This window comes from Camelus bactrianus, chromosome 19, assembly GCF_048773025.1.
Source record: "Camelus bactrianus isolate YW-2024 breed Bactrian camel chromosome 19, ASM4877302v1, whole genome shotgun sequence".
Taxonomy (NCBI): Eukaryota; Metazoa; Chordata; class Mammalia; order Artiodactyla; family Camelidae; genus Camelus; species Camelus bactrianus.
In genome coordinates, this window is record NC_133557.1 from 35,824,300 (window position 1) to 35,851,808 (window position 27,509).

The 27,509-nt window shown below is 47.3% G+C and overlaps 1 protein-coding gene and 1 long non-coding RNA gene across 6 annotated transcripts in view; one reads left to right on the plus strand and one right to left on the minus strand.

The window, feature by feature from the left end:
• Positions 1–706: 706 nt before the first annotated feature.
• Positions 707–25,810, minus strand: LOC123613663 (uncharacterized). Of its 2 annotated transcripts, none has more exons than XR_012500762.1 (3): positions 25,675–25,810; positions 4,116–4,293; positions 707–3,297 (listed from the first exon to the last, which is right to left on the minus strand). It is a non-coding gene; the product is annotated as an uncharacterized LOC123613663 (long non-coding RNA). The 2 variants fall into 2 exon arrangements; XR_006721048.2 differs by lacking the exon at positions 25,675–25,810 and adding an exon at positions 8,225–9,198.
• The window catches only part of RALGAPA2 (Ral GTPase activating protein catalytic subunit alpha 2), a 265,479-nt gene continuing 263,063 nt past the window's right edge, over positions 25,094–27,509 (plus strand). For all 4 annotated transcript variants that reach the window (XM_074347799.1, XM_074347798.1, XM_074347800.1 and 1 more), the window contains exon 1: positions 25,094–25,356. In XM_074347799.1, coding sequence (XP_074203900.1) covers positions 25,251–25,356 — 106 coding nt within the window. In that variant the 5' untranslated portion in view covers positions 25,094–25,250. The remainder of the gene's footprint in view (positions 25,357–27,509) is intronic.

Sequence of the window (27,509 nt, forward strand, 5' to 3'; positions counted from 1 at the left end):
GTCAATGTGGGGCGTGACAGAAGACAGCCAGTCGGAGGTCGGGCTTGAAGTCTGATCGCCTGGTGAAGGGGTTGCCATTAGCGTGTGGGGAGCGCCATGGGCAGGAGCACATCGGGGTGGGGGGATCTGGAGTTCTGTCTTTGATACATTATGTTTGAGATGCCAATTAGACATCCAAGAAGAGACACATGGGAGAGGTTCAGTCTGGACATACACGTTTGAGTCATTGACTGATGAATGGATAAAAAATGGTGTATGTATACAATGTGATATTTATTACTCAGCATAAGAGGAATGAGATAATGCCATTTGCAGCAACATGGGTAGACCTAGAGATCATCACATCACGGTAAGTCAGACAGAGAAAGACAATATCATATGATATCACTTATATGTGGAATCTAAAGAAAAAAAGATACAAATGAACTTATTTACAAACCGGAAACAGACTCACAGACATAGGAAACAAACTACGGTTAGCAAAGGGGGAAGGGGGGAGGGATAATTGAGGAGCTGAAATTAACAGACACACACTACTATATATAAAGTAGGTAAACAACAAGGTCCTACCGTACAGCACAGGGAACTATATTCAGTACCTTGTAATAGCCTAGAATGGAAAAGAATCTGAAAAAGGACATATATGTGTGTATAGCTGAATCGCTTTGCTGTAACAGCTGAAATTAACACAACATTGTAAATCAACTACACTTCAATACAATTTTTATTTTTAATTTGAGTTGTTAGAATATAGTTAATATGGAAAGCCATGAGACTCTTCGAGATCACCAAGAAAGAGAAGAAACTAAAAAAACAAAGACATCCATGCACAGAGCTCCGGGGTCTCCAAGTCTAAGGAGTGGAGACGATGCAGAGGAACAAGAGGGCCTGGGTGAGGAGGAGCACCGCTGAGACAGGAGGAAGCCCAGGAGCATGTGGGGCCCTAGGAGCCAAGAGCGGTGCAGCGTCATTTTTAAAGAGGCCCCGGCACTACCTCCCGTTACAACGTGATGCTGAACCGCTCTATTGGGAGGTGGGGCATGAAACTGACTCCCAAGGCTCGATGGTAAAAGGCAAGGGGATACAGTTTTTGCCTGGCCCCCTCTCTTGGGGTACTTACAAGGTCCAAGGATGTAAAGAAACTGGCTACCCTACTGGGGATGCTGGGGAGACCACAGACAGAGAGAAACAGAGACAGAGAGGCTCCCGAGCACCCCAAGTGCACCAGCCCCTCAGTGTCTTCCCCGCCCGGGCACCAGGCACGTGAGAGAATGAACCTCAGCCGATTCCAGCCCTTGGCCGCTGAGGGTCCCCAGCTGATACGGAGTGAAATAGAAACCAATTGTCCGCACCAAGCCCTGTCCAGTTTGCAGATTCCTGAGCAAAATAATTGTGTGCATTGTTGTCAGTTATTAAATTTTGAGATAATCTGTTACACTGTACTAGTAACGGGAACACCAAGTGAAGACAGACTCTCAAAGAGAAGCAAGTTCTCCCTCATGTCAAAGGCCGCTGTAGGCAAACTAAGAGGATGGCTGAGAACTGACCGCTGGGCTGAGGGCCTGTAAAAGGCACGGGAAACCTTGAAAGGTGGTGAGGCCAGGGCTGAAATGGAGTGGGTTTAAGAAAGAATTGGGATTGTATTGTAGACGGCAGATAATGACAACTCGTTCAAGGAGTTTTGCTAAAATGTGGGTTTGTGAAATGGGGCAGTGGCTGGAGAGAAAAGTGAGGTCGGGGGGGGGGCTTTGGTGGATATGGGAGCTGAGAGAACATGTGTGGGTGGGAAGGATCCAGAAAAAGGGGGAGATGGATGATGAACAGAGGAAGGAGAACACTGCTGGAGCCAGTTCCACAGAGATAAGAGGGTCTGGCGTCCGTGTCTCCCTGCACAGGTGAAGCAGACGGCTTAGCTGCAGCATGGATGGTTCACTCACAGTCACAGAAGGGAAGGGCATGGATTCAGGAAAGTGGATGAACACCGGATAAACACAGGTAGTTTCTTGCCTGCTTGCTTCCATTTTCTTCGTGGGAGAGTGAGTGGGCTGGGCAGGGCGTGGGCTAACTGAGCAGCATTAGGAACTCACTCGAGGCTCAGAATCATGGATTTAAAGGGAGACCAGTTAGTGTGGTTATGCTCCTGTCCAGCCACATTCAGTGGCCTGGCTGCAAGCACAAAGTTGGTGGTGCACTGGACTGAACCAGGGTTATGGTGTTGCCAAGAGAAAAGAAGGAGGGAAAAGGAGGCTGAGGGTCTGTGCAAGGGAGTGGTGACACTGACTGGTTGCGGAATTAAACAGGGGAAAGGGGAAAGGAGAGGCGTGTGGGGTTGAGGGGCGGCAAGGCTCAGTCGGATCCACGGATTGTACGTCTTCATAGAGTTCAAGGATAGCTTGAGCTCAGAGACCTCCATGGTCCCCATTCTAGGGATGAAGACTTCCACTTAGAGAGGTGAGATCACCTTGCAAGTAAAGCAGCAACGGAGTGGCCAAGCTGGGATGCAAACCTAGGCAGTCTCGCTCCTATAAAGGTGAGAATATTTTCACAACCTGACTTCCGGTTGGAAAGAACAGAGAGGGGAAAAAAAAGAGCAATCAGTGTTGATAGTCACCAAGGATCCCAAACACCAGATCTGAAGAAATCGCAGGGAGTGAGCCCTCAATCCTGAACGTGTGGCTTTACATCCTGAGTGATAATGTACTGCGTGCTTCTTGAAAGATTTGTGCTTATTTTTCATGGAAATCAGCTTTTAATTGAGTTCTCCTTAGAACAGGGCTGCAGCAGAAGAGTCTGCAGATGGGTGCAGAAACTAGAACTGGTCATTTCGGTCTATCTTGTGTGACTGGTACACGCATCCTTCCCCACTGAGGTATTTCCTGCAGCCCAGGGAAGATTTCATCAAAGGAAGCCTGTGTTGGAATTACATCATGATCCCGATTGTTCAAAGCTTCAATTATAGCCAATTAATTATAATGAGAGCCAGGGGCTCGCTATTTTGTCCCTTATGAGATGTTCTGGCGAATGGTGTCACCGCACAGCTATGACAGGATATTTGTAAGAGGAAGTTTTGTAAGAGGAATTGGACAAGGCCGGCATCACGCCCGCAGCTGTATTTGCAATATCATTTCCTGCTGCTGATCGTCCTGTAATTCTGGTCGTTCAGCAGCTCTGGCGTTGGCAATGTGTTTATTTCCAGAGGAGGTGGTTTGGGTGGGGAAGGAGATGGCTAAGACGCTGTTCCTTGTGTGTTTAAAAGGGCAGATTAGCCTGAAGGCAGTTCTCTTCTCTTTCTTTTTGCTTGCAGAGAGAGAGAAAGAAAACAAAACAAAACATGGGTAAGTTCTATGATTTAGAAGATGAGTATATTAAAATAATTTGCTGTACACCTGAAACTAATACAACATTGTATATTAACCATACTTCAACTTTAAAAATGGTTAAAAAAATAATTTGAAGAAAATTAGGTCATTCAAAACAAAAATAAGATCGTAGGGTAGGAAGAATTTTTTCTACCCATTGCTTGGACCATATTTTTCCCACTTCACCCCACAACCTGACCCCAACCCCCCCACCACTAGGACTTTTGGGACCTCACATGACTTTATAAATATGATACCCAAGGCGCAGGAAAAAGAACATAAGTTCTGGCTTCAGAAAGACCTGAGTTTTTATCTACTTTCTATGTACCAGTGAGTAGCCTTGAGCAGATAAGGCTCCCTGAGCCTCAGTTTTGTTCCCCATAAGGTGGGGATGGTACCGCCTCCTTCTTAGGGTGGTTCATGAAGCTTGAGTGAGATAAAGGATGAAGGCACCTGGATGCTCCCAGCTGGTGCCTCTTGCTGCTGCTCCTCCCCAGCCCGTCCTTTGAGTCTCCCCACCCTCTTGTCCTGACCTTGGTGCGCAGTGCTTGAAATGTCTCCTCACTCTAGCTGATTTGACCTGCCCTCCCTCCCTCCCTTTCACCCATTCATCTGCCCTTCCTCCCTTCCTTTTAGGCCCCCAAACTCCAATTCTCAAAAAAAGCTTTTCCAATTGTCCAGAAGATAAAGTTTACCAATCCAGTTTCCTTTAAAATCATGTGCAAATTTCCACGACTCACATTACTACTCACTCACCGTGATGTCAATCACACGTTCATTTATTCATCTGATTTGCAAGCTGGTTCCACGTGTCCCTTTTTGTTAATGCCTCTCAATGTCGATATCATCCCTGAAACTCACATTTTTACCGTGTTTCAGACCTTGTTTCCAGCACGATCTATCATACATCATCTCAAGCGAGCTTTATAGCACCCTGTGAGGTAAGCAGACAGACAACTATCATCATTTTCTGTGCTTACAAATGTGGAAACAGGCTGAGCAGAGTGGGTGGCTAACCTGCTCACCCAGGAAGGCAACGCTGGTTTCCAGAAGCTTGTTGTTGACCCGCAGCATACACACGACCTGCACAAGCCTCTGCCACCTGGTCCAACCTCTCTTACGCTGTCTGGGACCCTCGTTCCACCAGTGGAATTCTCTGGCTACAGAACCCCGGGCGTGGGCCTCTGTATACTCCAGTCACTTTTTCCAGGCTGCACAAGGATCTGTCTGAGGTTCCCTTAATGTTGCATAAATCTCCATTTGTCTTTAATCCAAGGTCCCCTTAAATGCTGAGATAGATATTAGCTTTGATTTTCTAACACTTTGGGGCCTTCAGAAGCAATACCGTAATCCTCATGGGGAGGAGAGAAGGTCCCCAGCAAAGCATTAGGTTTGGGCTTAAAGATTTGGCAGGTTTTTGACCAAGCAGGTTCAGCCATCCCTACTTGTAATTCATAAGCTCAAAAGTATGCTGATTTTTACTGTAGCAGAACCGGATTATCCCCTATCTCCTAAGCAGCTGCTGAGTATTTAGATTAAGTTGACTATTGCTCCTTCTGTCTCAGTCCTTATCCTGCCCGGTCAAAAATCCTAACACTCCCATATCGACAGTATGATAACCCTCTAATTCATAATTGATTCCGGGAAAGGCTGTGCTCCAGGGGATGTCGATGGCCTCAGACAGACCCGTGGAAACCTGATGGCCTCATTTGTGTTGTGCACGGCCTCATTTCAAACTTGAACCCCACCATGAGGCATGCGAGCAAAAGATATAACCACAGCACTGAAAAATACATTCAGTGTCTGAAGCTTTTATTAATAAACACGCTGGCATTACAGCGTGTCTCTGATTCCTCTCTGAACCAAGTTCTGACACACAGGTCACTGGCTGTTATCCACTTCCACTCCTGTTTTCTTTTATCTTGACAAATATTTATTATTTTGAGTATGTATTTGCAGTTTTGTGTTTTATCTTTTAAGGAAACATTCGATGATTAACCTATTACACGTAAGACTGAATTAAGGCAAATATTGTCTCTTGGCCACTTGAGCTAGATTTGAAAGACAATCCTATCTGCATGAAGGAGTATTTGGAAATGAACTTTCAATTCAGCAATGTATGTTGCATGTTTACTTTGCAATAAGCAACGGGGGCGGAAAAAAGATACAAATACGGGCTTGTTTTTGGAGTACATGAGATTTGTCAATAAAAATAATTATAGAAATACTACACATAATTTAAAATAAAACACTAAGTGGAATATAACCAACAAATAGATGAGATGATCTGGGCTACATCGCGAAGGAAAGAGAATTATCAACATGAACCCAGTCACTGAGGGCGTTCCAGGCACCTTGCCTTCTGGAGTCTCAGTGTATTAGGAGTCCTGCATGTTGGCTAAGGAAAGTACTCATTAGAGAAGCCGAGAAATTTACTGAGTCTGTTTTGCTTACATATGGCAGGAAAAGCACTCCCAAACTTAGTACCTTAGAAACAACTATCACATCATCTTTCCAATTCTGCGGGTTTGCTTGGGCTCAGCTGGGTGGTTCTTCTCCATGTGATATTGGCTGGGGTCCTAGTTGATGATGTGGGGGCTGTTCTGAACTGGATATCCACAGTGGAGAACTCACGTGGCTGGGGGTTGATGCTGGCTGTTACTGGGGCTAAGCTGGGCTGGTGCCTGAGTATCCCGGCTCTCCTCCATGCGGCTTGGGCTTCTCACAGCATGGCGACCGTGTTCCATGAAGGAAGCGGAAGTTGCCAAGCTTTTTAAGGTTCAGGACTGAAGTCCCAAAACACCACCTGCCATCACAGTCCGTTGACCAAAGCAGTCACGAGGTCAGCCCAGATGTAAGGAGAGGAGAAATAAATGCCACTTGTCAGTGGCAGAGTGACAGGTGCAAAAGGCCAGGGAAAGAATTTTGTTAGAGACTGTACCACAGAGCTCAAGCCAATGCACAAGATGCACATGGAGAAGCCAAGAACTTTGTGTTGTGCCTTCCAGAATCATCCCTGCCACCCTTATGCCACCAGCCTCCTGATTTCCTCTTCTTCCCACCTGTCCTTCCCTAGAGTGAACTGAAACTATGACTTCTGAATGCATTTCAAACTCAGATGCCTGCGTCTTTCTGGGGATTGAAGTCTTCTGTCACAGACTCACTTCCCAGGCTTGACACTAGCTCCTGCACCCAACCCCACAGAACTATCCTTGGTGTGATGGGTTCCCTCACAGGCCTGTATTTAGGGCCCTAATGTCCAGCTGCCTCCGTGGGGTTTCCTGGACTCTTGGTCCCAACTTGCCCCTGTAGAATCTGATCTGCTGCCCCCAACACGCTGGATCTAACATCAATAGAACATGGGACTGGAGTGGATAAATGGCCATGAAAGTTCCCAGAGACCTTAACAAGTCACACAGGTTTTGACTGAACAGAAGAGGAAAAGTCTGAGCAAAACTGTGCCTTAGGACCAAGCATAGGAAGTTTACAGAACAGAGAGGGTGGAGGAGGCTTGGCTTGGAACAGGAGAAAGGAAGGGATGGGGTGGGAAAATGAGGGAGTAGGGTCAGATGATGACAGACAGGCAAAGAAGCTTAGATCTGATGTGGTAAGAAGTGGTGAGCCACTGTGCATTCTGGAGCAGAGGTGTGGCCTGGTGAAGTGATGCTGAAGCAAGATTAGTGCCGTGGAGGAATGTAGGGGAGAGCAGAGGGACTGAAATCGAGGCCAGGGGTTGCTGGGTTCCTGCAGAATGAGGGCTAGGAGTAAGGGGACTGCGATGGAAATGATGGAAAAAAGGTGGCTATGAGTCCATTTGAAGGGGGAAGTGCATGGGGCAGTGACGTCTCAGATATGAGAAATTAAAGATCCAACACGTGGACTAATGAGACGGATAATGGGAGGCTGCTGGGGGGCAGGAGGGTTGAAATGGTTGACATCAGTGGGCAGGCAGCAGCAGACAGGGAGAGACCAGAGTGAAGGAAAGAGCACTTAGACAGGAATGGCTTCCTCGTCCAGGCGGCTGGGTGCTGAAGGGGTGACTCAGGAGGTGTCAAAGGCAGAAGAGATGGTCTCTCATGGAAGTTTCAGTGAAGAAGGGGAGGAGAGAGGATAGAGGGAAAGTGACTTGTCTGGATTTTGAACATTTTGGAGCTGTTGTCACAAAGAGGGGCATGGGAAAGGAAGGTTGGGTCGGGAGGGAGGATGACACAGAGTGGGTGTCAGGTGACACTTGGTACCCTGGGGGGAACATCCAGAAAGGCCAAGAGGTGGGGTGAGAAGTTAGGGGAGGCCACGTTACAGGGTGAGCCCCTTCTGTACCGGTGCAGATGTGGTGCCCACCTACAGTCCTGGACCTCCCTGGGTTTACTCCTCACCATCACGAGTCAAGGGTGAAATGGCAGAGCAGGAAGGCGGCGGTCAGGGGTGGTACAGGGAGCCCTGAGATTCCAGCTCTTGCCTTTATTCTCCCGAGCTCTCCACTGGGCTCCCTTATTGCACACCTGACCTCCATCATCCAGCAGAAACCGTTCTGCTCCCTAGGTCAGAGGGATATGGTTACAGTACCAAGGGATCTCCCAGGTAGGATTCACATCACTCAGCCGCAAATGAATTTGAAGCCATGGATCCCAGCCGTAAGTCACAGGTGGAGGAACAGGCTGAAGGCCTCACAACGTCCATTCGAACACCCTCTGATAACCCTGGACCTGAGCCCTGGGGCGTGGCCACCCTCCTGCTCCCTTCCCGCCTCACAGGCAGCTGCAACCCAGGACATCTGGGCGGAGCCTCCACTCCGGCTCCTTCTGACTTGGAGCGTAGGCGCTGCCCCTGCTTGGCTCTCTCCCTGCCTGGTGGGATTTAGGTACCTGTCGTTCTTAGTCCCGTTCTCTCAAATTGCAACCTGCACCTAAAGGACCTCCGTCAACTTCAAGCTTTCAATCAGCAGACGCTTCCTTCCTTTCCTCCTCGCTGATATCAGGATTTTCCAGTATATTCTCTCTCTCTCCCTTGGATCTCCTGAAGGAACGCATCACAGCGCTGACTCCTGAAGACGCCCTTGTACACCGTCTAAGAGCAGGGACGTTCTCCCAGCGCCCTCCGCACCGATCCGCTCCCTCTGCCGCCCTCCCGCACGGTGTTTCAGCCCCCCAGGTCTGGGGGCGGGAGGGGGGAGCTGGGATTAAGCCCGTTGCCCGCAGCGGCAGTTTGCTTGCTAACGCGAGCCTTCGTGGCCTCCCCTTTCCCTGTTTACTTCCTCACTCCCCACCAGTGTTTCCTGGCAGCACCTCCCAAAGGAACAATTTGCATCACATGCTTGTGTCCGGGTCTCAGCTGAGTCACTGCGGGGTAGCAGCCCTGAGATGCAGTTTTCCCAGGCCCCTCCTGGGCTGATGCGCTGAGGGCTCGGAGTTCACTCCCTGGGTGCCGGCTCAGTCGGGGAGGTAACACCTCTGCCGAAGCCAGGTGGGTGCTGAGGCATCTGAGGGACGCGGCCTGGTTTGCGGGTCTGTGTCAGGGAGAGAGAAAGCAATGCTGACCAGCCAGAGGACGATGGCTGACGCCCCCTGTGCACCCCAGCGGGGGTGTCGGGGCGTCTACCGTTCGGCGCTGAAAGGGGCTTGAGTACTTTTTCCCACTCACTTTGGATGTGGGTGAATTCACTCTGCAGGAAGAGAGTGAAAAGCTCAGGCTGGACCTTGAGCAATACCTGCCTTCTGTTTAGGGAGTGAAGGTAAAAGAGGGTGAAGAACAGAGAGAAGTCATCAAAAACATAAGACAAATCTGTAAGGACAAGGACCCCGAGAGCCCCAGCCACAGATTGCCGCCCAAAGGCCAGTGAGGGTTCAAGAACCAGGGGCACCAAGGGCCATGGCCCCAGGAGGCATGAGAGGACCCCATCCCCAAGGACCCTATATTGTCCTCCTAAACGTCCAAAAAGCCATTTTGCAAAAGATTCTGGGACAGAAGCCGAAGAGACAGAAATGGGAAAGACAGCTTCGCTTCACAAGACAGTGAAACAGTCAAGTTGGCAGAATTAGGAGTTAGCGGTCTTCCCTGGCTCCCAGGTGGGGGCTCAGGATAAGGTCGGACCCTATGACCCTCTTCTCCGCACCCCCAAGCCCTGCTGCGCGTTAAAGGGTGCGATCCCACTGGAGCGCCAGTGGGGTGAGCCGTGGATGTCCACGCTGGGGCCAGTCCCCTTACAATCCCAACGTCTTGAACAAATGTCTTATGCCACCGCTGATGGGCAGAGTGGGGGACACTTCACAGCCTCTTCTGAACACACTCGGGTTTGCACTGGTCTCTCTCCAGTCCCAGCACACTTTCAGGGTGCTTTTTGCTTGCCTTAGAGCAGCCCTCCACCCAGGAGTCCTGGCCCTCCGGGAGCAGGATGTTATGCAATTAGACCGAGTTTTCCGCGGGCTCTCCTGCCAGGAGGGTGTCAGTATGCAAAAGGGCACTTGCTGGCCCTCTGCTTTGTATGCTGGCTGGAGTGGCTCTTTCTGCAGTCTGCTAGGACAGGAGCTGGCCTCCCTCAGCGCCTGGGACCCGCTCCAGCCTCTCTCGGCCAGGTCTGCAGGGGGGTGCCTCGGGGGAGCTGCTACTGAGAACCTGCCCGCGTGGGAAAGGGCAGCGTGGAAGCCTTAAAACTCGAGCTCCTGGCGAAAGCACAGCACAGATGCGGCCATTTGAGGGGGTCAGAGGGGACAAGCGTGATAGAGAAAACGGGAGGCTGCTTGGAGGAGGGCCCAGGGCACTCTGTGTTGGCAGGAGTTTGATTATTCATCCCGGCCGGCAGCCTCACAGACGCCCAGCCCACAGAGCTGCAGCCCTTCCCAGCGGCCACTAGAGCAGGCGGTTTGAACCCCCTCGCTTGAGTAAACACACAGTGAGCACTGGTTCCTCTGTCCCGACAATGTCTGAGAAGAGGGCTCCAGGCCATTTCCTTTACTGGCAGAAGAGTGACTTTTCGGGAGGATAAGCTCAGAATGGGAGGACCAGAGGCCGGTCTGCAGCTAACACGGGGGGGGGGGGTAACCATAGCAACGGCAAGACCTCCACCTACAGGAAGGATTATGCCTTGACCCCCCGCTGCAGCCCAGGCCACTGAAGGCATCCCCCACCCCGGCACCCGGAGCCACCCTTCATGGTCACCACCCCCGTGTTACTTTTGAGGAAACTTGGGCTCAGAAAGGGAATTCGCCTCAAATTTTAATCCTACAACCACTAAGTGATTGAGCCAAGAAGCCTGCGTTACACTCCAGGTCTGATCACTCAACTGCCTCCCAACGCCATCCTCTGTCTGCATCCTCTGTCTTCGCCTCTGTCTGTCTCTTGTCACCCTTCTCTTTCCGTGAATCAATCTTCAAAACCTTTGGTTTCACAAATCAAAAACTGAAACAGGTTATTGGCAATTTTTCCCCCAAGGTCTAAAATCAAGTCATTTCACTCAGGACTTTAATTAAAAAGTTTAAAAATTTAAAAATAAGATGTTGGAAAATGAATGACCAAAAAAGTGTTTCAGAAGGCTTAAATGTTTCTTTAAAAACTCCCACGGGGCTGTGGAAGGGCTTGTTTGCCTCTTGGGTGAGCAGAGAGGGCCCAAGGCTTTGGCCGGGGGATTCTCTGAGTGTGTGAAAACTCTCGGCAGGCCATCAAATGTCGCTTCAGCAGCCTCCTTTCCGCAGGGCATGCTCAGTTCTAGGGCTGCTGGGAGGCTGGGGGCAGGAGGGAGCCCCTGGTCACCGGGCAGCTGTCGGACACAGGTGCTGCCCTTCCCGGAATGGGGTGAGGACGTCTTTGTGTAACGGGAAGCATCAGGCACAGCGATCCCATGTTTGCTACGCGTCTCTGGCAGGTTTTCCACATTTCAGCAAGAGAATAAAATGGAAAACATTCCTCACACCAACAGGTCTCCAACCCATCACCGGAGGTCATCAGCTGATATCGGTGCATTTATCTCTGTGGTGCAGCGCTGAGCGCGGGGTGGCATCGAGGTGGTTCCTGAGGGGCTGGACTCCCCTCTGTCATGTGGTTCTGACCTGCAGTGGCCTCTGTGGGTATCCGACTCCCCTCCACGGTTGTTCATCGTACGTCACCTGACAGCCCCCAGTTTCTTTGGGGAGCTCTCATCCCTCATCCTTTCACAGGTGGCTTGGTGTTCCTCCGTCCCCCAGCTGCAGTGACGGGGGTGCTGCTCGGTGAGGGTCAGCACAGGGCTTTCGTGGGAGCTCCTGACTGAGCCTCATCCTGTGGGAAGTGGGGGGCGGGGGCTGCGAGGGTCCTGGAGGAGAGGGTGGGTGGAGCAGAGTTGGGGGGGCCAGTCAGCATGAACCTTGAACCCCGAGGCCAACTCCACACCTGACTTCTTGGTTGTGTGAAATAACAAATTTCTTTCTCCTCCTTTTAAAAATAATTTTTTTTATCAAAGTACAGTTGTTTTACAATGTTGTGATGGTCTCCAGTGTACAGCAAAGTGACTCAGTTTTATGCATGTAATTATATTCTTTTTCAGATTCTTTTCCATTATGGCTTATTACATGATCTTGAATATAGTTCCCTGTGCTACACAGTAGGACCTTGTTGTTTATCTATTTAATATGCAGTAGTTTGTATCTGCTAATCCCAAACTCCTAATTTACCCTCCCCACCCTACGGGTAACCGTAAGTTTGCTTTCTATGCCTGCGTCTATTTCTGTTTTGTAAATAAATTCATTTGTATCAGTTTTTTTTAGATTCCACATGTAAGTGATATCATATGATGTTTATCTTTGTCTGACCTACTTCACTTAGTATGACCATCTCTAGGTTCATCTATGTTGCTGCAAATTCTTTTTATGGCTGAGTAACACTCCAATATGTGTATGTATATATGTGTGTGTGTGTGTGTGTGTGTGCGTGTGTGTGTATCTTTACACACCAAATCTTTATCTAGTCATCTGTCAAGGGACATTTAGGTTGCGTCTGTGTCTTGGCTATTGTAAATAGTGCTGCTGTGAACATTGGGGTGCATGTGTCTTTTCAAATTAGACTTTACATCTTTTCCAGATATATGCTCAGGAATGGGATTGCCAGATCATATGGTAACCCTATTTTCAGTTTTTAAAGAAATCTCCAGACTGTCCTCCATAGTGGCTGAACCAATTTACATTCCCACCAACAGTGCAGGAGGGTTCCCTTTTCTCCACGCCCTCTCCAGCATTTACTATTTATGGACTTTTTGACAATGGCCATTCTGATCTGTGTGAAGTGATACATCACTGCAATTTTGATTTGCATTTCTCTGATAGTTAGCAATATTGAGCATCTTCTCATGTGCCCACTGGCCATCTGTATGTCTTCATACAGATGATACAGATGATACAGTGATGATACAGTATGTCTTCTTTGGAGAAATGTCTGTTTAGATCTTCTGCCTGTTTTTGGTCCCTATGTCTGCTTCCAGGGGTGTGGCCTTCATATACACAGCATCCATTATCATTTGAAACTGTTGGCTAGTGTTTCAGAGGTGGCTTGGTAATTGGGAGAAATGAGATTCTTGTATAAATTGACAATAAACCAAAGAAGGACCTTGATCTCCATTTTTTTTTTTTTTTTTTTTTGCAGAAAGGTTATAACTAGTATCTCAGGCTTCACAAGATGATGACCTGGATTAAAACCTTGGCCCCATCCTTTGACAGCTGTGTGACCGTTTGCAAGTTATCCAGCTCCACTGAGCCTCGGCGTGGGAAAGGAACCAAGAGCACAAGGGGAAGAGCAGGCAGCCTGGGTTCCAAGCCTGGCTCCAGCATTACCAGCTGTGCAGCTTTAGGTGGGTTACTGAGCCTCTCTGTACCTTGGGCCCTGCACCTGTACAAAGGGGATAATAGTCATCTCTACCTCACAAAGACATTGTGTGGATTAAACGAGATAGTTTGAAAATAGTGCAGTAAAAAACCAGTCACAGTGCATCATGCAGATCAGATGCTCTATGAATTTTCTCCATAAGTGTTTTCAAAGTACTATTTCTATTGACTAGTTGAGATAAACTGTTGATGCCCTGACAGCTGCTAGCCTAGAAGTGCCTTGAGGTCTCATTAATATTTTAAAAGATGCTGAGGTCTCTAAACTACAGGGAACACTCAAAAAGAGGAAAGTTTCCTTACCCACGGTGTCACCTCCACGCAGCGTCTGAGTGGCTGCGCCCTGATGAGGTGCTCAGCGCCCGCAAACAGCTGAGTCACAGCCCCGGTTCCTCCTGATGGAAACTCCCGTTGTCTTTGTGCTCACTTTCTATTTTTGAACGATAGCTCCATGGATGGAATTTTTGGTGAGGAAGTGAGAGAAAACCTGGGCTACCTAATTCAGATGTCTCGTGTGCAATCACATCAATCTGGTGAAAAAAAATTTTTTGACCAAAATCAATGGATGGGAGGTGGGAAAGGAACTGATGGCCATTTTATCTCATTTCTGGCAAGAATACGGTGGTGAAAAGGAACGAAATATGCCAAATCAACCTGCTATTATCTTAATCAAGGACGCCAGAGCAGGCCAAACCCTGAGTCACCTTCCTGGCTGACTCTTTTTATTGACTTGAATTAACAAAGGATGAAAGCCTGAAGTGACCTACATGGCTCTCCTCCCAGAGCTGCTGGCTCTCAGAGCTGACGGGGAAAGCAGATCCTGGAATTCCCCAAGAGGTGAGGGCTGTTTCCCTAAGTCAATATTCTACAAATAGATTCTTTTTCTTAAGTTAGGGGAAGAAGGAAAAACTTTAAGTCAGAGAAAAACTTTCTATTAGTCACCGATGAAATAATTCCTTTTTTTTCCCCCTATTGATTGTTTAGCACAGAACTGACGGTCCATTTCTTTAGTACATGCTTCCTGGGGACATCAGTAATTCCAGTAATTCGTGTGCTTGGGGGGAAGTTTAACAAGTAGAGGCAACAAAGGAAAGCCAGGGAAGAGCGGTCTCTGGGTCAGTTCAAAACCGGAGTAGATTCGTGTATTTTAAAATTATGAGCAGTGTATTTCAGATGCACCAAGAAGTGCAGGAGTGATGAGACCAGCACCGCTGAACATGCACACGCCTCTTAAGGACCCCCTCTCACTGCGCCCACCGCCGCAGGGGACCACTGCTGTGGGTCTGGGGTCTTCCACCCAGCAAGCCCGCTTCCCGCGGACCTAGCCTAGCAGCCCTGCATGCGCACACACACATGCACACACACACACACACGTGCACACACACACACACACACACACACGCACTGGGGCTGGGCACAGGCGGGACCGTTGCCACAGCACGGGCTGCAATCACGACACGTTAGAGCAGTCTGAACACCCACCTGCAGGAGAATGGACCAGTGCGCTGTGCGGCGTTCGTGCCCTCGGACTGCTAGGAAGCGGTTAAAACAAAAGTACCTATCGCAACACTGAGAACAAATCTAAGAAGCATAGCACTGAGAAAGCACAGCAAGTTGCAGGAGGAGCCAGAGGTGACGCAGTCTTTCTATCAATCAGGTTTCATGGAGTTCCTCAGGGTTGGGTGGTAAAGGCTGGAGCCTCCGTCCCCAAGTGGGCAGTTTGCCTGACTCTGCCCCAGGCTAGGTCTAGACTGATTGGTCGTGTAGATGGCTGGAGCCAGCCTTCGCCATCTGTCTGTCTTCTATCTGTCTATCTGTCATCCAGCTAGAAGCCCTGAGATTTGTCTTGTTTGAATTTCATCAACTTAATTCATTTTCATTTAACTTACTGTATTGGTTCCTACTTTGCTGAATTCAGCGCTGGCAAAGAAATACTGTGGATTCCAGGTATTGGTCTGTGAACGCTTTCAGTTTATTATTTTGACTGTGTTCTCTTGTGAGACTCAGTGCTCTCTTGGGTTGAAACAGATCTGAGAGCAAGTAGTGGATGTGGGAGGGGATCCCAGGAGACACTGTGGTGGGAGTGAGGCCATGGGACGGGGTAGAGAGGGTAGCCCTGATGGGGTCCATTATCAGGCAGGTGACCGCAACATTCCTGAGTTATTCCACTCGCAAGGTGAGGGAGCTGGGATCTTTATCCATCAGCTCCCTGTCTGTCACTGTAGACGGCTGCTTCCAAGACCACCAACTCTCTGGTGCGTTCACCTGGCCCCATGCACAGACCACGTGGGCTCCCACAGTGAGGAAGGGCCTTCGGGCAGAAAGTCACAATCTTTCATCATATGTGGAGTGAGACAGAATTACACAAAGGTTTGCAATGAAAATGAGGGACTTTTCTCAATATTCTCTGGAAGTTGGCAATAAAAACCACTTCACATTTCTTTTGCATAATGAGCTCCTTAGGAACAACAACTCTATCTGTTTTGTCTCTATTTATTCAGTGACTAGAACAAGTGCCTGGCAGAAAGAAACTCAGTAAACGTTTGCTGAATAAATGAGCAAATATGAATGAATGAATGAATGAATGAATGAATGAATGAATGAGAAAAGGCTAGGATTATGAAGAGGCTCAAGGAAAGAGGTCTATTATTTTGATTTTAACAATGAACATTTAAGTGATGGAGAAAAATGTCATTTGGTATGTTTTGGAGAGGTTAAAGGCACACGTTTTAGTCTTTAGAGGTGTTACTTTGCTGCTTTTATGATTAGGATAGCTTAAATTATTAATCTGATTTATAAGAATGTGAATTATTACTTTAACTTGGCAAAGACCCATAAATTTTCACAGGGTTGGTCTTATGGTCACCAGAGGAAGTAAAATACACCCGGGGACAAACTGCTGAGTTACACATTTAGGTCCAGGAGCCTTTGGATTAGAAATTTCCAGCATCACTTAAGGTCCAAAAAGATGCAGATATTTCTCCTGGTGCGACGGGGGCATCAGTGAAAACGCCCCCCCCTTACTAAGGAGTGCACACAATAAAAGTGGGGTGTAAAAGCTTCTGGGACATCGCTTCAATGGCGTCCAGCGTAAACTACGGGAAACCACAGAAAACCGCAGCTGCGTAAACCCCTCCTCTTCAATGTATCAGAAATGAAACGTGCGCACAAATGGGCGATCTTAGCAAGCAGGAATCTCCTTGTTTGCATCTTCCGGGAGTGGGAGAGAAGAGAGAAACAAAATGATATATACTGAACATTTGGGTACCAGGCCTTGTGCCCAATTCTTTTTATGTTCATTTACTCCTTAGAATCAAGAGCCCAGTGCAGATTTGTCTCCATTTTCTAGATGAGGAAAATTAAGTCACCCACTTAAGATTACATAGCTAATGAGGGGAAAGGACGGGGACTCAGAACACTTGCCTTTTCTATCATCCCCTCCTGCCTGCCACAGATCTGGAAGAAGCTCACTTGTTCTGTCTCATTTTGGCATCGCCACCCTTCACTCTCATTTGGCCCTGCTGTTTTCACGGGCTACAAGAACACTCACACACACACGTCTGCAACCCCTGTAGTATGCTGAGTACCACCACAGCACCGATCTGGGTAACGACCACACAGAACCAAACTGCTTCTGGTGATATCACACGGCCCCTTGCATCTTACCTCCTAGCCTGGCCTGGGGCGTGTTCAGCTCCTTTCCAAGTTCAAGTGTCACCTCCTCCAGGAAGCCTTCTCTGAGCCCTCCCCTCGTTGCCTCTGCCCAGTCCTTTCTGCTGTCTCCCACAGTGCCTTGCATGTGTCACAGGCACGAATGACTCTGATCTAGTTAGGCGTCTGTCTCCTCTGTCAGCCTGTGACTTGTCTGGGGGTTGAGGCTGGGCCCTCATCATCTTTATAACTGCATCGCCGGGCATGAAACCAGCACAGGGAGAGACTGTGTTAAGTCACCTGACTGAATTGAAAAGATTACCAAGAAGGCCAACAAGACTTGATAAATACCAATGTGGCACATGGCGGGTACTTCCGCTCAGACCAGAGAAGGTAAACATAGACATATGAAGAAGGCTGCTGTCACTGTGAAACTCCTGAAGCCAGGTGTTTTGAAAACCTCAGGAGAAGTCCTCAGTCATGTTCTCTGAGGCATTTGAATTCTTCAATTTTGGTTAAACAAAAGCAACAAAATGATTCAATGCTTTTCAGTTGTTCCCTGAAGAGGATTTTAATAATTGCATAATTCACACATGTCCTATGTGTAAGTGACCTGAGGTGTTCCCTAGTTAAAATTTTTGGGGGAAAAATGATCAAATGCAATTCTTCCATAAAGATGTATCGACAGCAGTCAACTATGTTTTCTGACCATCTTAGGGAAGCACTAGATTTAATTCTAGGTCAGCCCTGTAAGAGGCTACTGCCATGTCCTGGGCACGCGTTCATTCACGTCAACAGCGTTGTGGGTACTGATGACCCCGGCCTCTCTGCTGCTCTGTGGAAGGCGCGCTGATTTATCGCTGCTGAGGTTACTTTAGCTACTCAGCACCCAGCATCTCTTCCTCCAGCAAAGCACTCCGTTGCTTCTCGGGGAGAGAGGTCCTCTCCTGCATCTTCCGGGGAGGTAGTGCCCACCTCCTACTCACAAACAGTGCTGCCACTTCAGATTTCCTGACCCAGAGGAGCCTCAGGGGTGGCCACACGAAGGGGCCTCTGACTAACGCTTATGCAGTTGGATGTTCTGGAGACTTTGAGCTTGAGAACCAAAGGGGTGAGGGAGGGCCCTCATTGTCATGGAAACCACAGCATGCTGCCCTGCCTCGCGTGCTCTGCTCTAGGACCCTTGCAGGCCCCCGTGCTGCATCAGGATCTAATTCTCTAGTTATCTCCTAAGCCTGGTTTTCCAACCCCCCATTGATTTTGACAGCTAATATGCTTTGAAAGAATTGTCTTTTGCTTAAATAGCCAGTCAATTTTTGTTGTTTGCAACTAAGAATCCTGTCTGCAAGACCAGTTAAAAATAGTTAAATTGAAGACTTATGTTCATATGTAGATTAGGAAAAGAATTTGTATTCTTACGTTGTGTTTCCCAAGAATGATTATGTTCTCCCAATAATTATTTTGAGGTTCTTTTTATTTTCTAGAAAATTACAGGAATTTGCAAGGAAAGCAAACAGTACGGTGAATTTCTCCATTTTGAATGAATAGTTTTTGTTGACATTCCAAAATCTGCATTCATTTTTAGAAAATCTAACACCCAGTTCTAAATTAAGAGATATACCTGGTCTAACATGAAGCCCAGTGGCAGCCCTTTGTACACTGGGGGCAGGTGTGAGGCCATGAGCACACCTTTGCTGGCTTCTGACCTTCTGTAACTTTGTCTCGGTAGCCTTTGTGCATCATCTTTTATTCAAATCGTATTTACTATTTAGATGGTGTCCATGATTCTTGATTTTTTCACATTGTCATTCAAAGGTATTTTTTTTTACTTATAGATGTTCTCACAGTACCTCCTCATGTGCTTATTTTTCTCTAATGTTGACGTATATCCACGATTTAATACTGAAATGTTATTACTGTTTTGATGATAAAAGAAATGAAAATATATCCAAAGTAGACGACGTCGTGGTTGGAAGGCACAGCTCCGAACACGTCTGCTTGAATAAATTTAGAGGAACGGTTAGGTTTCTCTCCCTTCGGGCATTACTTTGCTATCAGGCACCCATCAGGCATGTCAAAATAGGTGGTACAGTTTCCAAAAGTTTTTGAGTCTTTTCTGAATTGAAATTCTCATATAAAGTGATTTATAGTCAAGTTTAAAGTTCAGTATTAAATCTCCTTGCTTAACAGATATTTGGAAAGAAAAGAAACTAACAGTTTGCTATTAGAAAAGAAACTAATAGAATTCTTCTGGAGGAGAAAATAATACATCGTTTCAGGGGACACAGTAACACATCATCTGGGAAACAATGAATTGGGTTTCCTGTTTCTTGAGCGTTGGGTTTTGCGTTTCCTTCTTATAAAGGGTCGTCATCCCTTCTTTCTTGGGAATTTTCGGTAGGCATAGGTTCTCGGGGGCATCTCAAGGTGAAAGCTGATACAGGGAAAACACTTGAATGTATTAGTTTGTAGCTTTTTTTCTCTAACAGAAAATAAGAATGCCAAGAGTCCCATGAGCAACAAAAACAGGCAGCCTGGGGCTGCTCTTCGTGGCAGTAACATCCACAAGGACACCCACAGGGTGCCTGACAGACTAGAGCGTCTTACGCCCAAGGGCAGGTGCAATGAACCTACCAGACAGGAATATCTGTGGCTCAAAGTTGAATTTTTCCAGATATCAAAATTAACATAATATTCATGACAATCAGGATTAACATGCAGGCACAAGATATTTTAGTCAACGTGGGAAAAAAAAATCCTTCCAAAATGAAAAATTCTGATGAATGACAAATTTGGAAATAAAATACATTAACATGTAGGGTATCTGGAAACCACAGAGCTGGCAGGTCTAAGTGTCTGGAATGATTCCAGCTATGGAAGTTAAGAAGGAAAACGAATCGTCTCTGGTAGCAATGGCTGAGTTGTGGGGCAAAATGTGGTCAAAGTTAGGCAGGGAAAGCCTAGGGGCATTTCTCGTTTGTTGCTGGTAGCAACGCCCTTTTAGGAGTAGGTGGAGGGAGTCAGGGTCGAGGGGAGAGCTAAACTATGGTTTCATAAACAATGAATAATCTGTTTAAGAGGAGGAGATTAATATGCATCCTAGAGAATATAGTCACTAATACTGTAATAACTGTATGGTAACTAGCCTTACCATGGTGATCACTTCATAATGCGTAAAAACATCGCATCACTATGTTGTACACCGGAGTGTCAATTATAGTTCAAGAAAAAAAGAAGATGGGGGATCCTGAGGCATCATGTAGAAAGATTTCTGAGAAAAGAGGTGTTGAGTTTTAAAATATGGTTGCACACTCTGTAATTAAATCAAAACCGTCGCCCTGAACAACAACCCCAAATTACGGTGGCGGGGCTAATAATGAAGGAGTGAGGGAATGAGTTCGTTCACTCAGCACATCTTGATTGAATGCTGACCCTGGCTCCATGCTGAGCACAGCCTGGCGATGATGAAAATTGCCCAATAAACGTTTCACGTCAGTGGTGACAGGAGTGGCAGTTTTCACATAGGTCCTGGAAAGACCAGTTTTCGGTACAATGGAAAAGAATGGGAAAGCGCCAAACTATGGTCATCACAGTTTAGCTAGTCAGCTAGAGCAGTTGTTTCATAAGTGTCTGTTGGTTGGAATTTACATAAATGGTATATACCCTCCCCCTGCTCCAAAAGAAAAGAAAGAAAGAAAATTCTTCGGCAGGTGACATCAGGACCTGGTGAGTGTGGATACGTGTTCTGGGCCTTCTTGGTCTCTCATCTCATTTTGCGAACTTCCTCGTGACCACTTGGTCACTGTCTTCCAGAACGACCAAATCCAACGTGGTGTCAGCAGGCAAACAGGATGCTTTTCCGGTAAGTGGCAAAGGGAGGAATTAGAGACCCCTGGAGTCCCGCATCCTCCCTGCTCAGGATCCTGAAACCAGTTCACATCAGGTTCCCCATTTGTTACTGAGCTAGAGTCTTAGCTACCTGAAGTTCCCAATTTTTTAAGTCTGCCAGAAATCATCAAACGTGCAAGGAACGTTTTCTACTTGAAACACTCACATACTACATTAAAAAAAATTGTTTTTGAATATCATAGTTTCCTGAATTTTTATTTATTCGAAGTGTTATAACCAATAACAGTCATTATTCCTTTTGATGATCAAATTACCCCACATTTGGCCATAAGAAGCCCCTTCTAGCTGCCTCCTACGTTATTGGGACTTTCCATTGGTCTTTGAGCACATCCTTATATTCACTCTATATTTTCCTGCTCCAGGCATGGAATCAGCTGTTTCTCCAGAGAACCCTGATTACTCTGGGTGGGGAATGATAGTTAGAAACCAAGATCTGGGTGCTGGGTGTGCTCACTGCACTGCCTGCCATTGCTTCTGAGCCCTTTCAGAGATTAGAAGAACTAGGAAACACAACAGATTAAAAAAATAATAAATAGATAAGCTGATTCTAAAGTTTTTATGGAACTAGAAGATACCTAAATAGGCAAAAGAATCTTGAGCAATGAGAATACACACTACCTGAAATCAAGACTTAAGATAAAGCTTTAGTGGTCAAGACAGAGAGGCAGTGGTTTGAGGTTAAACAAGCAGATCAATGGAGCAGGACAGGGAGTCCAGACGCAGACAGACACACACCTGTGGGTAAGGTACCAAGCTAATCCAGGGTGGAAAGGAAGATCTTTTAATAAATATCACAGGGACTACTGCATACCTGTGTGGAAAAGAATGAGCCTGGATCCATGTGTGTATTTTTAAACCATGAGTTCAAATCGATATTTCCAGGTAAAATTTAATTTTACTGAGTTTTCCCTTAATTTCTTTGATTTTGATATTTGTGCGTCTCCTTTCTCTTACACTGAAAATCTTAGTCCTAATAGCAATTAATATTTTTCTGCAGATCTTTTTGCCCTTAGAAAATATACATCTATGGAGATACAATCAGAATATTGTCTTTAAACAGTCATTTGCAATAATGACCTTCTATATATAGTTATGTTACCAACTAGATACATGGTTGGGATCATTTGTTTATTCTGTGTATTTGTTTATTCTCAATTATCAAGTTTTTTCTTTAATTTTTGAATATGTAAAATTTTTAAAGGGCTCAAAAGTCAAAACTATATATACATACAGTTTGGGTCTATAGAAAGATATACTCAAAGAGGAACTTTTGACATCTCTTATCTGTTCCACCCTGTCCTCCATCCCAGTTAGGTATGTATTAATGTTATTTTTAAATGTATCCTTCCAAGTTTCTGTTTGAAAAAATAAGCAAATAAATATGTATTTTATGTTCTGCCCGTTGCTTTTATTCTTACCAATCTATCTGGGAGACTAAGTAACGTGAGAATGTAGGACTTCTCATGGTTTCTTACGGTTGCCTAGTCCTGCATAGCAGCGCGTTACGCGGATGGACTGGATTCAGTTGGCCACTTTTAGATGTGTATGCACCGTATCCAGTCAGATCCCACTAAACAGTCACACTGGGCTCTCCCCAGTATCTGGCTGTATTCATTTTCTGGGGCCCCTGTAACAAATAACCACCAACGAGGTGGCTTAAAGCAACAAAAATTTATTTTTCTTACAGTCCTGGAGTCCAGAAGTCTGAAATCAAGCTCAGGGTCAGGCTCCCACTGGAAGACCCTGGGGAGAATCCTTGCTTCTTCCAGCTTCTGGTGACTGCGTGACTCCAGTGTCTGCCTCTGTTTTCGCCTGGCTTTTGTCTGTTTGTGTGCCCTGTCCTCTTGTGTCTCTTATAAAGACATTAGATTTACGGCCAACCCAGATAACCCAAGATGATTTTATCTTGAGAGCCCTAACTTGATGACACGTGCAAAGATCTTTTTCCCAGAAAATGTCACCATCACAGGTTCCAGGGCTTAGGACATGGATACAGCTGTTCAGCCTACTGCACTGGCTGTTACAGATAATGCTGGAAGGAATAACCCTCCACATGTGGTTTTATATTCGTGGAGGTACATCCTCACAGTAGATACTTAGAAGTAGGATTTCTGGGCAAATAACACATAATTTTGCCAAGGTCCCCCCATAGAGTTGTACTATTTCACATTCCTACCAGCTATGTTTTTCTATAGCTTTGCCAGAGTGTGTCCAGTCAACACTTGCTTTTTTTTGTTTTTTGTTTGCCAACCCAAATGGCATCTCAGGGTAGTTTAAATTTGCATTGTAAGTTTTCAACTCTCGATTTAAACTCCGGATTTCCTTGGCACTCTGAACTTCCAGGGATAGAGAATTAATTGCAAAGCAGGTGATGTCCTCCAGGAGTTCACAGGCTAGCAGGAATAGTTTTACAGAGCAACAGAAAATAAGAACCATTTTTATTTATTTGTACTTCACTTGGAGTATACGAGTGGGTGCAAGAGCATCAAAATAATAACTTATGCTTCCTGCTTTTTTAGAGAAGACCTAAAGTTCTATAGTTTCATTGGAAAGCAAAGGCTGGATATGACGGATGAGATGAGTCTGTACGCATGGATGTCTGTTTCTGGTACTAGCAAGTTTTAACAAGTGTCATGTGTTCACTGAACACTGTTGTTTATCTCTTCATTTATTGAGTTGCTCTGCCTCTCAATTAAATTGGAAGCTTTGGAGGCCAAGAGGCTGTATCTTATACAGCTTTTTATCCCCAAGGTTTAGACTCATGCCGTGCATACAGTAGGTGCTCAACTAATATTTAACTGTGATGACAGGTTGCTTTGTGATAGAAAAATTGAATTCCCTAAGACAAGCGCATTGTATTTTTTCAGTCAGTGTAATGAAAGATATCTTCTTCTAAAGGAATGATGCAGTGAATACTGTGACTTACTATCTGTAGCCAGAAACAGGCTAAGTTTCTGTAACAAAGAGTAATAGCAGGTCCTGAGTGTGGGGTTTCCCTCTCTGGGTCTGAGATTCATCCACATCATTGGGATTATTGGCAGCCTGCTCCTTTTTATTGCTGAGTAATATTCCTTTGTATGAATATATCCCAATTCTATCAATGCTATTTGACAACTTGAAAAACAGAGAGAGGCTCTAACAACTAGATTTTTTTTTTTTTTTGCACGCCTGGATTACGTATGTAGGGATATTTTAGCTTCTTATCCCGTTTTATTTAACGAAATGTATTGAATACTTTGAGGCCAAACTGTGCTCAGTGATGAGGATACAAGGCTGGGTTAATCTCTGGCTCTTCCCCCAAACTACGGTTCAGCTGCCTGAGAAGACAGTTGTTTGTCCCAATCTGATGTAAACCACATGATTTTAAACAGCAAGCTTAAGTGCTTGCTAAAATGTTGTGAAAATTTGGAGCATCAAAGGATCCAGATGCCAGTAAATTACCCTACAGATCTCTTGTAAGATATCTCCAGACCATCTTCCGTCTCAAAGTCTTGCCCCAGGTTACAGGCGCCTAGCCCTAAAAAGCATGCCAGCCTGAGAGTCAGGTCCCTCAGGTTCTGTTTCTGGTTCTGCTGCTGTCTTGCTAGGTGGCCTTGCACAACCCAGAGGACGAACGTGCGCTTTCTGCAGAGTAAGTCGCAAGACCTGGAGGAGCCTCCAAGGGCGGCACTCACACCCCAAGTGGGGACGGGGTCCAGGAAAGCGGGGATTGGCCGGCCTGCTCACCCGGAGCCTAGGCATGCCCTGCCCCGCCGCCACAGCCGTTCATTTCGGTGTGAGATCGGAGCTCCGATTTGAGTATGGCCGAGGGGCTTTCCACTGGCTACCTCACTACCTGGTGGGTATCTACAATCAAATCTTAAAATGCGTTACATCTTAAAAGCCTACAGGCTTGTCTTACAGAGCTGTTTCGGCGGTTCCCCTGGCACTAGAGGGTGGGCTCACAGACCAAAGAGTGAAGGTACGGACGCCCGGGCCTTCTGGGCTGGGGGCTGGCGGACGCTGCCCATTCGCTGGAAACCCTGGCAGTGAGGTCGCAGCGCCTCGCCTCCGGGAGAACTACATTCCCCAGAAGCACTCGCGGCGCACGGCGGAGTTGGGGTGGAGACGTGCTCGGGGCAGGCCCACTGACTCCGCGCGCGCCGCAGGCTCGCCAGCCTGATTGGAGGGCACGTCGCGGTGCACCCCGGGACTTGTAGTAGGGCGTGTGCGTGGGGTGCGCGTCTTTGTGATTCGCGGCGCTGGCTCGGCGCCCCGGGCGCGCCCCCGCGAGGCGGGGCGGCGGGCTCCGCGTCGACACCGCCTTCCTGCCCCGCCCCTCGTCGCGCCGGCCCGCCCTCGTCCCTGGAGCCTCGGCTGAGGAGACGGCGGCGGCCGGCCGGGGGGCGGCGAGCGGCCCGCGCGACACGCGCCTGCCCGACCGTATGCGCTGACTCGCGCGCGCAGGCGCCCCCTGCCCCGCCGGCGGGGCCCGGCTGCCCGCGGCGGGATGTTCTCCCGAAGGAGCCACGGGGATGTGAAGAAGTCCACCCAGAAGGTGCTGGACCCCAAGAAGGACGTGCTGACCCGCCTGAAGCACCTGCGGGCGCTGCTGGGTGAGGCGCGCGGCGGCGCGGGGTGGGCACCTGCGGGCCGGGCCGGGCCGGGCCGGGGCGCCTCTCCCTCTCCCGCGGCCCTGGCGCCGCGACCCCGGGCTTGTCCGGCCGCCCTCGCGTGCGGACGGACCCCGGGTTCCCGCCGGGTGGGCCGGACCCGGGTGGTGCTCGCGCGCGCACGCTGGGTGTCATCTCCCCTCCCAGTTCTAGTGTTTGCGTCCAGACCCTAAGCAGACTGAGACCCCAAGTGGTCCCAGCACAGACTCACCTGAGCTGCCATCCCCCAAAACCCCGCCACCCCGTTAATTCTGTTTTTACCTATGAGTCCGAGTCCCCAGATGGAGACTCCAGGTGGCCCCGGGATACATTTGATGCATCTGTCATCCGTCATCCCACTGCCTCAGCTTCTTTGTGTCCTTGGTGCGAAAGGGCCCCTCGTGTCGGCTTGCATGGGGAGGGGGTGGCTTTCCCCGGTTCAAGGAGGCTGCTTCTCCTTTACTGCCAGGATGACAGCGATGGTTGTGTGCCCTCCGTTTTTGTGACACCGCGGGGTGGGGGTTCTGCAGAGCCCAGTGGGCCTGCACTTGACCTGTGGTGGCGCTCACCCCGTGGGTGTGAAGTGTCCACAGGGCTTCCTGTCACCTGCTGCCTGTGATCTGTAGCAGGTTTGCCGTGCTGTGTTTTTTTTCTGTTCTTACCTCCTTAGTCTTAACTGTCGTTTAGGATGCAAACCCCTTTGCTGTCTGTAGACAGATTTGTCTTTGTGTCTTAGGGGACTGAGAAAAGGGTACCTTCTGTTTCTTCTAGATGCCTTTTTCATTCTTAAAATGAACAAAAATCACCTGATTGAAGGCACGTCGTCTTAATGTGTCTGCCCCTAGAGGAAATATGGTATAAAAATTCATTTTGTACGTGAGAATTTTAAATAAGGGTCTTGTTCATGAGATTAGCAGTTGTACATGAGTTCTGTTTATACTCCACACAGCACCTCAAAGGGGAAAATACACACACCTAGTTTTGCCAAGTGCACTTCACAGCCTTGGATTCCTTGAGATTCCACTGTCTTGTTCGGTTTGGAAAGAAATATAAATTAAGTACTGTTAGAAGGATTCGTTTTCAAGATTTAGTGAAGGTGAAGTGCAGTGTTCCTGGTAAACTGGACTTCCTGCTTCCTGTGCTGAAATCCCAGGGGCACACAGCTCGCATTGTGCCGAGTCCTCAGTGCTGACTGAGGACTGATAACACCTACTGCAGGCACGTTTCTGATAAAGGAGAGCTGAGCAGTGTTTTAAAGCATTTGATACTGTGGGACTTCTTCTCTGGCAGAGAACTTGAACTTTTTGTTCTGTCTGCAGGAGTAAGCGGACTACATTTTGTAAAGGCAGAATCAAAGAAACCCAGATCAGCTTGGTTTCTTAGAGATGCACGGTAGTACCCTGTTACCATTCTGAGAAGGTACCTGTTTTCAAGGCTTTGTGGTTTCACTTTAAGGTGTGTGTCTTGTTTTGAGGAACTTTCTTTTGTCATTTCATTGAGCCATGTGACCTGAGTTTTACAGCACTGAGAGGTTCTTTGATATTTTCTGACGTATGTTGTTTCCTGTTGATGCGTTTGCTTGTGAGACGGCCTGATTTACTGTGTTTATTACTGTAATCTTTATCTGTAGGGACTAGGTTATTGTAAATGTGCCCAGGAGTTCTAGTTCATAATGTTTACTGTAAACGTTCGCCTACAGCCGTGGTTTAAAGTCTTTAAAGAAAAGTAGTCCCCCGAAAGTACTAGTCCCCCCACATGGCATTCCCTCTTTATTTGCTCCTTTAAGGAAAAGTCTACTTAGAAAAAAAGGCCTTTTGATCTGAAAGGTAGGATTTAGCCAAGATCAAGAGACTATGTGAAGGAAATGAATAGAAATTGTTATTGTAATTTTATTTGTGTGTTTATATAATACTCTGGCTTTTCACATATTTTCGAGTGGTGATAACAATGTTATTTTTTAAATACAAAGTTGATACCACTGACCTGGATTTGTAGCCTGCAGCTGCATGACTGTAGGCTGGTTACTCCTCCTGTCTTTGAACCTCAGATCCTTTACTCTGTAAATGCGTATGGTGACGTCTGCCTCGTAAAGGTGATTGTGAGTGTGACGTATAAAC